This window comes from Equus quagga, chromosome 11 (assembly GCF_021613505.1).
Source record: "Equus quagga isolate Etosha38 chromosome 11, UCLA_HA_Equagga_1.0, whole genome shotgun sequence".
In the NCBI taxonomy this organism is placed as follows: domain Eukaryota; kingdom Metazoa; phylum Chordata; class Mammalia; order Perissodactyla; family Equidae; genus Equus; species Equus quagga.
Genome location: NC_060277.1, coordinates 114532254 through 114544685, shown reverse-complemented (window position 1 = coordinate 114544685; position 12432 = coordinate 114532254). Strand labels below are relative to the sequence as shown.

At 62.4% G+C, this 12432-nt stretch overlaps 2 protein-coding genes across 16 annotated transcripts in view; one reads left to right on the top strand and one right to left on the bottom strand.

Annotated features, from left to right (window-relative positions):
• The window catches only part of AATK (apoptosis associated tyrosine kinase), a 41239-nt gene extending 37767 nt beyond the window's left edge, over positions 1-3472 (top strand). For 2 of the 4 annotated variants that reach the window (XM_046677497.1, XM_046677498.1), the window contains exons 11-13: positions 6-153; positions 309-494; positions 1659-3470. In XM_046677497.1, coding sequence (XP_046533453.1) covers positions 6-153; positions 309-494; positions 1659-1699 — 375 coding nt within the window. In that variant the 3' untranslated portion in view covers positions 1700-3470. Of the gene's footprint in view, positions 1-5; positions 154-308; positions 495-1658 lie in introns of all 4 variants that reach the window. The other 2 variants (XM_046677495.1, XM_046677496.1) reach the window with 2 other exon arrangements.
• Positions 3473-3551: 79 nt separating this feature from the next.
• The window catches only part of BAIAP2 (BAR/IMD domain containing adaptor protein 2), a 75834-nt gene continuing 66953 nt past the window's right edge, over positions 3552-12432 (bottom strand). For 2 of the 12 annotated variants that reach the window (XM_046677530.1, XM_046677537.1), the window contains exons 13-14: positions 11412-11446; positions 3552-4207 (exon numbers count right to left, since the gene is read on the bottom strand). In XM_046677530.1, the coding sequence (XP_046533486.1) occupies positions 4138-4207; positions 11412-11446 (105 nt within the window). In that variant the 3' untranslated portion in view covers positions 3552-4137. Of the gene's footprint in view, positions 4208-4979; positions 5125-5219; positions 7852-8682; positions 8729-9059; positions 10646-11411; positions 11447-12432 lie in introns of those variants that run through there. The other 10 variants (XM_046677531.1, XM_046677538.1, XR_006890833.1 and 7 more) reach the window with 9 other exon arrangements.

Here is a 12432-nt window from a genome sequence, read left to right as displayed (position 1 = left end):
TCCAGGAAAGCCCCACCCGGGAGCTCGGGGAGCCCTTCCCTGGAAGCAAGGAGTCGCCCCCCGCGTTTCTAGCGGGCAGCCTCAGCTCCCCCAGCGCCCCAGGCCGGCGGCGACGAGCGGACCGCTCCCCCGACGGCTCCGCGGCGGAAGCTGGTGAGCTGGGGGCGGGGCCCGCGGGGCGGTGACTCCCCGGGTGGGCGGGACCCGAGGGGCGTGAAGTCACGGGCAGGCGAGGCCTCGCCCTCTTTCCCCCAACCCCCACCTCCCCTGCGCTGTCGCGCACCCGAGTGACAGCGGGCGGCCTGCAGGCGCAGCGTTCGAATGGGACGACGGCTTCCCGCTGGCGCCGGCTCCGGAGCCCGCCGCGCCCGCCCCCGCAGCGCCCCGCAAACCGGCCGCGTCCGGCCCCTTCTCGCGCTTCACCGTGTCGCCCGCGCCCGCATCCCGCTTCTCCATCACGCAAGTTTCCGACTCGGACGCCGGTTCCGTGGGAGGTGAGGCTGCGGCGGGGCTGGCGGGAGGGGACCTCGCGGAGGGTAGTGGAGAGGGCGGCCGGGTGCCCTCATTATTTCTCCTCTTCTGGACAAGCTGTTTTCGGACGTGGAAACTGAGGCTTGGAGAGGTCAAAGTCGCGGCAAGCCTGCCTATCCCGGCCCCCTTGGCAAGGCCTCGCCTCCTTGCCTTTCAGGGAGATGCAGTGTCCCAGACACAGCTGGCCCGGCACATCCCTGGGCCCCAGGGCCTAGACTGCACGCTGCCTGGCCCTCAGGCCTCACCCTCTGCTCCCTCCTCCCGAGGCACCACTGGACACTGAGCGCCCCCAGCCTGCTCTCTACCTGATCTTAGCCCCTAAAACCTGCGGCAGCGTTCCCACCAGAACCTTCCCAGCCCCTGCTCATCTGCCTCAGCCGCTGCCGGTGCCTCAGGACCTGGCATGTCTCAGATCTGACAGCTCTTGCCCAGAGGCACGAATGGTGGTGGCTCAGGTGCCAGGTGGGGGCCCTCCTCAGGGCCTTAGCTCACCCTCCCTCCGTGCTCCTCTCCCATCACCCACAGACCAGGCAGGCCCATCCCTACCAGGCTGACCGCACACACAGACCCGACCCCTGGGCCTGACAAATCCTTTGCTGCCAGCCATTTCCCTGAACACCCACCTCCACCGAGATGCCTCCCGGCCATGTTGTCCCTGGGCCAGACCTAGCCCCTCCCCTGCTGCCCTTGGCCTGTGGCTGCAGCCTCCAGAGAAGGGCCTGTCAGCCTGTCCTTGGCACTACTCGGCCCTTAGTGGACATCTGAGCAAACAAGCAGGTCACAGGAGGCGAGTGCGTGACCCTGGCCCCATCCTGTTGGGACCTCAGTTTCCCCACCTGTAAAAGGAGGACGTGGAGGGCACTTGCTGAGCTTTGTTGGGCCTGGGCCCTGGTGATGCGGTGGAAAAAAAATGGGTCCAGCTCCCTCCTAGACAATAGGCAGACCTACTGCAGCGAAGGGGCCTGAGGACCACAGCCCCAGCTGGTCAGCGGCCTCTAGGCCAGGGATCCAGGCCAGGTGGGAGTCCTGGGGGAGGAATCTCTGGCTGTCCGTAGAAGGCAGGGTCCTCTCAGGAGTCCTTGTGTCTCCAGTCACTGAATGCTCACGTGGCCCCTCCTGTTTGCCAGGCCCTGCAGCAGGTGCTGGGGGCAGCTGCAAAGAGGCCTGAGGCCCAGGCAGCTCCCGCTTGGAGGCCAGTGTCGCCAGACCCCCTGATGGTCCTGCTCCAGGAAGCAGCGAGGATGGTGATGGAGAGAGAGTGGGGACCGCAGCCCTGTCGGCGGTCGGCAGCAGCTTCCGGTGCCTCAGTGCCCCACGCAGCGCCCCGGAGCAGGGCAGGATAAGAGGCCCCGCTCCAGCCAGGACAGTGGAGCCACGGTGCACGCCAGCCCATGCTGCCCCGGGGGCAGGATGTGTCCTGGACACTCGGGTTTGCTGCTACCCCTAGGGATGCCCTACCGCCCGGGACCCGGGCGCTACTCCCCTTGCAGCTGCCCCTCCACCCTGGACGCTGCAGTTGGACTGGTTGGCCTCTGAGGCCAGGGGACCTGCTCTTGGCTGGGGGGCCTTGCACACCCTGCCACCTGGCTCCTGCATGCGCTGCAGGATGCTGTGTCCCACCCCACGCAAGAGCAGGCACAAGCCCGCTGGGACGGCCTCTCCCCGCCCCCTTCATCCCTTCTGCCTGGTTCTGCGTTTGCTCAGTAATAGATGAGGACTCTGGGCTCGTGTGCCCCCCCTCCGCCACCCTTACCTCAGAGTCTGTGGCTGTATTTCCCCTTCACTGACTCGGCTAACCCCGTGAGCGCTCCCTCCCCAAGGGTCTGGGCTGGCTCATGCACCTGGGTCCCGCTGCTGGAGCCCAGGCAGGTGGGCCAAGCTGGGCAGCCCTGCCGCGGTGGCCCCGTTCTAGAGGTGCCCATGGCTGGCTGGTGCAGGCAGCTCCCCTCTTCAGGGCACTGCCCAGCCTGGCCCAGCTGCCAAAGGACAGTGGGGGCTGTACCCCCCGGTCACTGTCCGGGGCTCCTGCCGGCAGGGATGGGGAAGGCTGGAGCTGGGAGGGTGGTGGGGGCGGGGCAGCACAGGGACTATTTTTGTAACCGAGAATGGAAATGGGCTGATCTTAAGTTATTGTTGCCAAAGAGATGTAAAGTTTGTTGTTGCTTTGGGGGTGTGGGTGGGGGACTCATTTGGGGTTTGTGGTTTTTGTTTTTTATTAGTTTTATTAGTTTGAGGCTTAGGATGCTGGTGCAATGATTTTCCTGTTCCTTCTTTCTTTGTTTTTTAAATCAAGCTAAGGAAAAAAAAGCCTTCGTGCTGCGTATGTTTCCTTTGGGGTCTGCAGATAAAACTCTGGGCAGGAGCAGGCATGGCCATGCTGGGTGGGGACCCAGCTGCCAGCTCTGCCTGGGGGGGGCACAGTAGTCCCTCCTGACCACAGGGAGTGGGGTGCAGGAGGGAGTGGCCCTTTTCCCCACACTGTCCTTTGTACACCTTGGTGGCACAAGACCGTGATGTGGGTCCCCAGTATGCCTGGTGGGGGTCTGTCCAGAGCAGGGGGGTCTGCTCCTGCAGCTGTCTCTTCCTGCCCCATAGCTGGCTCTGCCTAGGTAAGGATGCGGAGGGGGACCCACAGACCTCCCCAGGAAGCTTGTCCCCCTGCCTTCCCAGGGGCCAAGCCTGTCCCCCAGCACAGGGCCGGGACGGAAGCTGGGAGGCAGGGTTTTGAGGAGTTGGGGCTTCTGTGCGACACCACACCAAATATCTGCCCTGTGACCCTGCCTCCCCCACTGGGCCTGTCTCCAGCTTCTGTGAGGTGAGAGGCCTGTGTGCCCCTGGCCCCCCATGCCATGCTTCCCATCCTGGGGAACGGGCAGGCACCTGAGGGCTCCAGAACCCCTCCTTGAGGGCCTGGGAGGAGCGAGCTCGGCCTGGAACTTCTCCCATATGAGGACTGCTGCCACCAACGCGATCACTGTGGCGGTATTTCACCAATAAACGTCAAACAGCAGGATCCATAATAAAGTTTCTAAAATCTGTATTTCAGCTGAAATATGGAAGCAGCCGTAGTGGGGAGGGGGACTCCCCCTCAATGGCACACAGCTCGGGGACCCAGAAAGTTAAGTGCTCATAATAAACTCATCTTCCAAAGAAGGGTGGCAGGCTCTCCGGGTCCCTGCACCCCAGGCCTCTGCCCCCAGAGGCAGAGATGACAGATCACAGCTGGGCACAAAGGGGCAGCCCATTTATTGACCACTTAGGAGGCATGAGCAGTGGGAGCTGGGCTCCCCTTCCAGCTACAAGCTGACGCAGTGTCCTTCCCTGCACCCTGGTGGCTTCATGCCTGCACAACCAGAGGCGCCTACCCTGTGAGGCCGGCCCCATGGCCCAGCAGCAGGTCTCGGCTCCAGGTGCCAGGTGCCACCTCCACAGGAACAGCCGGGGTCCAGCCCAGGCCGGACTGATGTGAGGGTAGAGCTCTGGGCAGGTGAAGGGCTCGGAAGGAGAAAATTCTCTAAGCAGAGACCACGCAGGTTGTAACAAAACAGGTTACTGGTGGAGGTGGGGGAAGAAGGGCCCAATGGGCAGCGGGTGCAGACGGGGCCATCAGCTGAGGAGGGGGGCAGACCTGTCATTGGTCACTGTCGGCTTCAGCTGGACGTTGGCGAAGGGATTCCTGAGGAGAGGAGAGAAGAGTGGTTTTAGTAGGGGCGGGGGGGGGGGGGGGGGCGGGGAACTACCTTACAGCCCGTGGGTCCCCAGCCCTGTGGTGGCCTCGACCTGGTGACCCGGCCGATCTTGATGACCCAGCCTCCAAGCTCAGAGCCAGTGAGCAATGGAGGCTGCATGGCAGTCAGGGAAGGGTGCCGTCCACACGGCCAGCTGACCCCCAATATGCCACGCTCGGCTCACCCCCACTGCCCCCACGCCTTGAACCACCAACCCTCCCAGGGCAGGGTGGTGGGTGTGAGGGAGGGGCCCCACTGCAGCCTCCACCTCACACTGGGGGCCCAGAGCCAGTTCCTTCTCAGCAACCCGAGCAGTCCCAAAAGGGCCTGTGTCCGAGTTTGGTGAGTGGCCCCACAAGGCCAGGCAGCCCACCCGCCATGTGCCCGAGAACAGCAGCTGAGCCCTTGGCCAAGGACACGCCTGTCGACACAGAGACACAGCTCAGCAGCCACATGAGCCCGGCCCATGCATCCCGGGGGCCGGAAGGTGGCCCGGAAGGTGGCCCAGAGCAGACACGGGCCTCAGCCCGCCCCACGCCGACATGACAGACACGAGGTACAGGCACACTGGCAGCGACAGGGCTGGCAGGGGTGGACACCTGCAGCCCCCCCAGGGGGTCTGACCACCTCCTTGGTGAGAGGTCAGCCACCTGTCACCCCAGGGGAGCTACGCCCTCCCCTGCATGCCCAAGGCCACAGCTGACATACAGATGGACTCGCCAGACAAGAGGCTGAGATGGAACGACATGAGCACGGAGGGGCTGGGTCCTCACGGAAGCCTCTCCTCCTCGAATCCCCGCAGGCTCGGGAGGCCCTGCCTGGGCAGGGAAGTGTAAGACAGCGTGCCAGGGGACGTCAGACAGCCCTAGGAGTGACAGCACGGATGGCAGGTGGGACACGGAGGGCTCGGCAGGGACAGGACGGCACTCCTGGCGAAGCGCTCAGCTCCGGAGCCGTTACCTGGACAGGAGTCGCCTCTGGCAGAGCGGGGCTGGGCGTCCACGGGAGCTGGGCAGGCGGGCGGGCACTCCCTCCAGTGTGCCCAGGCAGACAGCCCTGTGTTTTCCTGAGGACGTGGGGTTTTCTAAAAAGCGGAGACTCCCTGGATTGAGTTTGTAAAAGGCTAAACTACTGAGAGGCAGCTGACCCTTGATGCGCAGCTTCTGCATCTCCTTGGGGACATCTGAGAGTCCGGCGGCTCCCATGCACACGGATGACGAGCATCTTCTGACTTAGCGTTCCGGCCCCAGATTAAAGGCGCCTCCAGCCCCCAGGAGGCCTCAGGCTCTGCTCACTTGGGCCTCTCGGCTCTGATGGAGCAGCCGAGCTTCAGCCACGCCGGCCACAGGCAGGGGCCACCTGGAGGTTCTAAAGGCGAGGTTCTGCCATGCACACGGACATCCGCCCCGGGGATGGAGGGTGGAGGACGGCCCGTGCCCTGGCTGCTACCTGAACTACAGACTTTGGTTCTAGAAGAGGGCTTTGTGCCCTCAGCTGTGCCCAACCACAGTAGAGGCAGGAGGTCCTGGGGGGGCTGGAGATGGGGCACGTGAGTCCGTCTAGGATCAGGGACGGAGCAGAGGGAGGAACGCAGACCCTGTGCCCCAGAAAAGAGAGGACAGCACTGTGCTGGCCAGAGCCGGGGCAAAATGGCCGAGTGGGTTTGGGCAGCTCACACCTTACTCCTGTCCTGACACACTTGAATTCTCATCAGAGAGGCCAGTGGCAAAGCGTCATCGTCAGCCGGGGCCAGAGGGAGCTGCGGGATGGGAAGGGTCTCCCCTGCCAGGGGTCTGGCTTCTGACCCCCCCTTTTCTTATTTCCTCCCCCAAGAACAGTGTGACCTGAACCAGGGAGCGCACTGCCTCCACACTGCAGGTTCTGAGGGATCGGGTGCGGCCCGCAGTCCCCTCCCCCTCGCAGCTCTGGCCAGAGACCCCTGGGCAGGACCCTCCCACCACTCAGCAGCAGAGGAGGGGTGTGGCCGCTCAGGGGCCTAGCACCTTCTGGAATGTTCTGTGAAAGAACGGGTTCATGAGCTACCCTGGGGAGGGTACCTGTGTGACCGCCGACCGGATGACAAAACAGAACAAGATTTTGACCTAAGGCCACTGCAGATTCTCTCGTCCCCAGACATTTGTCCCTGCCAAGAGGCGGACGCCAGGCACCGAGCCTTCTCCCAACAGCACTGTCGGCGGACGATTGATTGACAACAAACCAAGACACAAAACACGCTCCTTGTGCCAGCAAAGCAAGTCAACAAGAACCGCCCAAGTGCTTGGGGCCCAGAGGGGCTGTGTGGGGCTCTCCCCCTGGGGGCACTGGCTGAGGAACGCCAGGGGTGCAGCTCTGTCCCCTCTCCAAGGGACTCCTGAGCAGGGACGTGGGAGGACTGGCGGCTTTACACAGAGAACGGATTTCCACTCACAGCACGGACCAGGCGTGAAGCCCCTGGCTCAGGAAAGCACAAGCTGGACCCCTGCTGGGGGAGGGTGGGTCGGGCTGCAGTTCAAGGGGGCAGGGCTGCCCTGCACTGCCTCCTGGACAGCCAGCCCTCAGGGACCCCGGGCAGCACAGGGGTCCTGACCCCACTGCCTCTGCCCCTGGCAAACCCCTACAGCCTAAGGAGGGTCGAAGGCTGCAGTCGAGCAGCGTTCAATTCCAGGCTCACGAAGCTTGTGTCGCTGCGGGTTTTAGAGAATCATCTAAGGCGATTTTGAGTCCGCTACTTGAGTAAGAAATTGTAATTCTGAGAACAGCCAAGTCATGGCAAAGTGCGACTTCCATCCTTTGGTGATTCCAGAGCAGAGAGGAGCAAAGACAGCAATTACCGCATACGTCTCCACTTTCTCCTGAACTTTCTCCTCCTAAGACATAAGTGGTTTTTCCATGACTTCAGAATGTCAGCCTTTCTGGAATTGAGTCGTTCTCATTCCCAGCCCCCCATCCCAGGGCTGTAAGCTCGGGCAAAGCTGGGCAGGTCCCTCAACCAACCAGTGGTGGCTTTGCATACTCCATCCCCAGCTGAATAGTCAGGCTGAGCAGACTCGGAACAGCCAGGAACCTAGCTGGTGGCGCCGTGCTGCATGCTCCTGGGGCCGAGCACCCCCTAGGCCTGCCTTATACCAAGGGATGGAGTCCTGGAGGCTTCAGCCCTTCCTGTGCCTCCCTCACGCGAGGAAAGCTTGGCCCCACCAGCTCAGAGGGACCAAGGGGTGGCAGAGGTGGGGGGTTTGTACTGTCTGCAGGTGGGGGATGCAAGCCTCTTAGAGACACCTTCTCAGAAGAGGAGGAATCTAAGGCAGGGAAGGAGGCTGGCCCAGGGTCACCCACTGCTAAGCCAGGGTCAAAGGCATTTCCACCCTGTCCGCAAATTTCAGGAGTTATTCCAGAACTTTCCAGAACTCACACTGCAGCTCACCAACAGAAAGGCGGTGAAAGGAGACTGAGAGTCCAGGATCTGTTTAAGTGGTCCAGCTCCCCACAGGTAGGATGGCGTTGCTGTGACGCCCAGTGGGACTAAAGTGATCACCATCCTTTATAAAGGATCGAGGTACCAGCTTCATGTAGCAACCTCTTCAGTGATCTGGGGCTGGGAGTAGGGAGAGATGGGCAGCAGTGTTGCCTTGACCCAGCATAGGGGCCCAGGGCAGTAAGCTCCCCCTCTCCCACTAGCCATCAGTGCTTACTTTCCAAGGACCCAGGGGACAGGACAGTCACCAGGAGGGGCCTAGAGGAAGCTAGCAAGGGCACCCACATGTGGCAGCCAAGGGCCTGGTCTGGAAAACCTGGCGCAGCCCCTTGGAGCCACGTCGGGGCAGAGGTGAGTTGACCCGGGCAGAGTGGGCAGCAGAGCCACTGTGTCCACCTGTCCCCAGGGGGGCAGACATGAGCGCCTGCTCCAGCATGCCTGCAGCACTCATCTGGGCACAAGCCACAGAGCTGTCCCCAGGACCCCACCCTGGTCTCCCCAGCCCCCACGGGGCTGCAATACTCACCAACCCAGGAGCCAGCCAGGCCAGGCTCAGACCTTTACCCACAGGGGCCCGTCCAAGAAACACTCAAGGGCACCCAGAGCCAGCCTCGCAGCTGATCACAGCCTCACCCTGATGTGGCCAAAGCACTCAGCAGAGGCAGGAGAAACCCAGCAGAGGGCCAGGGCCAGACCCGTGCCCAGCAGTTGGGGAGGTGCCACGGACAGGGGACACAGTGGCAGGGCAGCGAGTCAGACCCACAAGCTTCCAGGCAGAAGGGGAAAATCTGAGAGCCCAAGGAGGGATCCGAGGGGAAGCAGAGGCCCCGAGCCAGAGCAGAGGCAGGCTCAGCAGACCCTCAGGCCCCACCCCCTGCCCGAGGCCAGAGGGTCTGTCCAGAGCCACAGGGAACACAGAATGACCAGCACAAGAAAACCAGGGCAACTTACTAACTCTAGTCAGGGCGCTCAAAACCTGGCCACTTCCACCTCGGCGCTGCAAGGAAACACAAGGGCTTGGTTGGTGCAGGCGGAGGGCTAGGTGTGAGGACTCTGCGCGGACGCGTGGCCGGAGGATGGGGGACACCTGGCGGCTGGCCCTCCAGCCCTGGTAAGGCGTCTGCAGGGAGGAGCTCGAAGGGCAGGGTGTCCCTGGGTCACGCCCAGTGGCCCTGCTCTCTCCTCTGGGTGGGGCTGCCCGAGGTGCCCCTCCCGGCAAGCGGCGTGGGCCGGCGCTGTCTGCCAGCCAGTGGTTCTGTGGAGGCCGCCCGGCTAGGGTGGCCAGGCTCTGCATGCGGGGCTGGAAGGAGGCTCCACACCCAACTCGATGCAATAAATAAAACTTTTATTCCAACAACTGCGGCACAGGGCACAATTCAGATTAAAAAAAAAAAAAAAGGAAGAAGAAAGGAAACAGGGAATATAATTTTCAGCACTTTACATCTTCATACAAGTTCTGCGGTTTTGTGTCTACATTCTTCCATTGAGCATGGAATCCCCTGGATTTGAAATCTTTTAGCAAAATGAGAACACCAACACAGAGGTTCTTTTTACATAGGTCCATGTTCTGGCTTTGTTTCTCCTTAAATATAAAAGGGGGTCTGTCTGAGTCTTGAGCTGCTTCTCTCACAAACACTACCAGCCACGTTCTGGTCTGCGGGGGACCGGACACTAATGCACAGCAGAGGAGGAGCGTCCACAGCTGCCCAGGGCTCCGGCAGGAAGAGCCGGGCGGGCTGCACCCCTGGGGCTCACTTCCCAGATTCAGGGTGCAAACAGGCAGTACCAGTAGCCAGAGTCCAGTGCGTCTGTTTCTGAAGTCACCGAGACACACAAAAAGACGAGAGCGTTTAGGGACGACGGGGCGGGGGCTGCCTGCTTCCCCAGGTGGGAAGAGAGGGGCACCGGTCCAAAGCCGCTCTGCCCCAGGCCAGCCTTGCTAGGCCCGGATGCGCCCCTGCCCTGTGCAGCTGCCACTCTTCACGAGGCTGGTTAAAGAAATGATTTCCGGAACACGTTGGGGTGAAGGGTGGTCTCTGGAGGTCTTTGGAATGTCCGAGTGTGGTCGGGCAGCGCCTGCTCCCGACCCCCTCCCCGCCAGTGCACTGCGCGAGGTCACAAGGCCCAGCTAACGATGCCTGTGCCCTGGTCTCTGACCACCATCCACCAGCATTTGCAGAGAAGGGAGCCCTCAGGAGCCCGGCCTGGTGGGCCGGGCAGGGCCAGGGGCCACAGCCTCCCTCACAGGAGCGGCCAGCTTCCTCAGGAGGCCCCCTGAGCTCGGCACGAGCCCCTCCCTGGGTGTGGCCCTCGGCAGGGCACCCATGGGGCCGTGAGCCTCTTGCAACCCCCAGCACCTTCCCCTTCCTGACACAGAGGCCAGCGTGCGCTGGGGGAAGTCAGATGCAGAAATAACAGTACGTACACCGGAGTCCATGCATATCTGTTTTTGTGTTTCAGGAAAAAAAATGTGCTTTTCCTGTTTTTCATTTTTTTTGTTTCTTTTTTTTAAAGATTTTTCTTTTTCTTCAAACTTCAGACCTGGCTCGCAGTGAGCCTTCAAAAAGGGACAGTGTGTCATGAACACGGCAGATGGTGAGCAGGGGTGAGGACACCCGCCCGTGGCTGCCCGGCTGGCAGGTCCCGCCTGGCGGGACACACGGGGTGGGGCATGTAAACACGGGGAGCAGAGATGGGGCAGCACCATGGACCCTGGGGGATCACAGAGTCTGGGGTCACCAAACAAAAGGCAGGGAGGGAGCAGGTAGAAAAGAAAAATAACCCGAGAACAAACCACCAAGAGCTGAGGAGGAAACGATGGAGACCAGACAGGTGGGGGGGGCAGAAGCTCTTCCGAGCAGCAGCTGCCCGTGGTCAGCGTCCTCACACTGTGGACACCAGCGTGCCGCTGCTGCTGTGAAACAAAGCACAGGACAGCTGCCGGGCCGCACGCCTCCCCTGCGGCAGCCCTCTCAGCAGCTCAGGGGCAGCAGCCACCTGGCCACCTGGCTCTGGAGGAGGGGAGACGCGAGAAGTCGCGGAGCCAGGACGAGGGCTGAGCCCAGGCGAGGGCACAGGGGGCAGCAGTCCCCAGCCGTCTGTGCTGGCCAGGCTGGGGAGATGAGCCCAGGGGCAGGAGGGCCCCCTCCTGGCCGTGAGTGGACAAGGCAGCACTGGACACTAGCAAAACGAGCAGAGCTGAGAAAGAACTAGGCCGAGGGGGTTCCTGCTGTGGCTGTGGGCAGCCCAGGGGGCCCCTTGGAAAGAGCGGGAGCCCCTGGAGTGGCTGGGTGGGTCCTCGGCTCTGGCACAGGCACCAGGCCAGGGCCCCCGCACAACCACTGGTGAGACACGAAGGCAGCGCCCGAGAGGGGCTGCTTCCCTCCTGGCGATAGCCCAGGACCCTGCACCACTGCCTCAGGACAGGGTAGCCAGCTCTCAGAACCCCGGTCCTTCAGAGAAGGTTGGGGGGCTGTGGGGCAAGAGACAGAGAACAGGGCCCCTAAACCCTACTTGCCTGGCCCGGAGTGGATGCCGCGGGCTCCAGCCAGGCCCCATGGAGCAGGCCTCAGAGAACCCGGCAGAGCGGCCCAGCCCACTAGCCTCCAATGGGACTGCTCCCCACCTGGCCACAACACCCTACCCCCCAGCTTCCAAGGACAAGTCTGAGAGCCCCTTACCTGCTCACAGCCCGTGCCCCGTAGTCATCCAGACCCTGGGGAGGAAAGGCAGGAACAGGTCAGGCCGGGGGTCCTGGGGGTGATGGGGGTCTGTAGGGCAGGAGCAGGCTGGGCAGGTGCCCCTCCTGACCCCAGTGTGTTCGGTGCTGCCTGCAGCCGAGGGCATGGAGGATCCTCCCCAGTGGTGACCTCCCAAAATCAGGGGGATGCCTCCCCACGTGGCCAGCTGCTGACTGTGAATGTGTGAGCTCACACAGACACATGCAAGAGAGGTCAACTTGGCCCCCTTCCCCACCAGCAGGTGGGCGGAAAAGTGCCTGCAGGTCACATGGTAGGAGCACCCGGTGGGGGAGATTGGGGCTATCTGGCAGACTCAGGGCACATGGTGGGGATCCCCAGGATCCCAGGGCCTGAAACAGTGACATTTGCAGGGAGGTGGCGATGGACGGGTGGCCAGGTGGAGAAGCCAAGCTGGCAAAGGTCACTGGCAGTGCACAGTCACCTGCAGGCCCACCTCATCCAAGCCTGGGCTGGCCCCTGGGCCGAGCATCCCCTGAGCCACCAGAATGCAGCAGTAGCTTCCCACCCTAGGGACGGTGCCGCTGCCCAGGAGGGGAACCCTTGGGGCGAGGAGCTGCGGGCTGTGCTCTGGAGAGCTGCCCCATGTCTGATGGCCTGGCCTGGCCCCAGGGCCATTGAGGGGTACTGGGCACGCCCTCCTCAACTTTCTCAGCACCAAAACCAAACCCACAGACTGGGAAATGAGAGCAGCGAGCAGTAGGCAGACCCCTCCAGGTGTGGCCAGCTAAGCCATGAGACCGGGTGGGCTGGCCCTGTGACCCCAAGGTGCCACGCTTCCCCATGGCTGGATCAGCCTCTCCCTGCTGCCTCCCTGAGCACCAGTTCCACCTCACCTCCTCCAAAAGGTCCCATCCAAGCGCCCTGTCACACCACTCCAGGTTTGCCACCCTTGCCACTTGTCTCAAACCACATGTTTACGCTGCCTAAACCATAAGCTCCT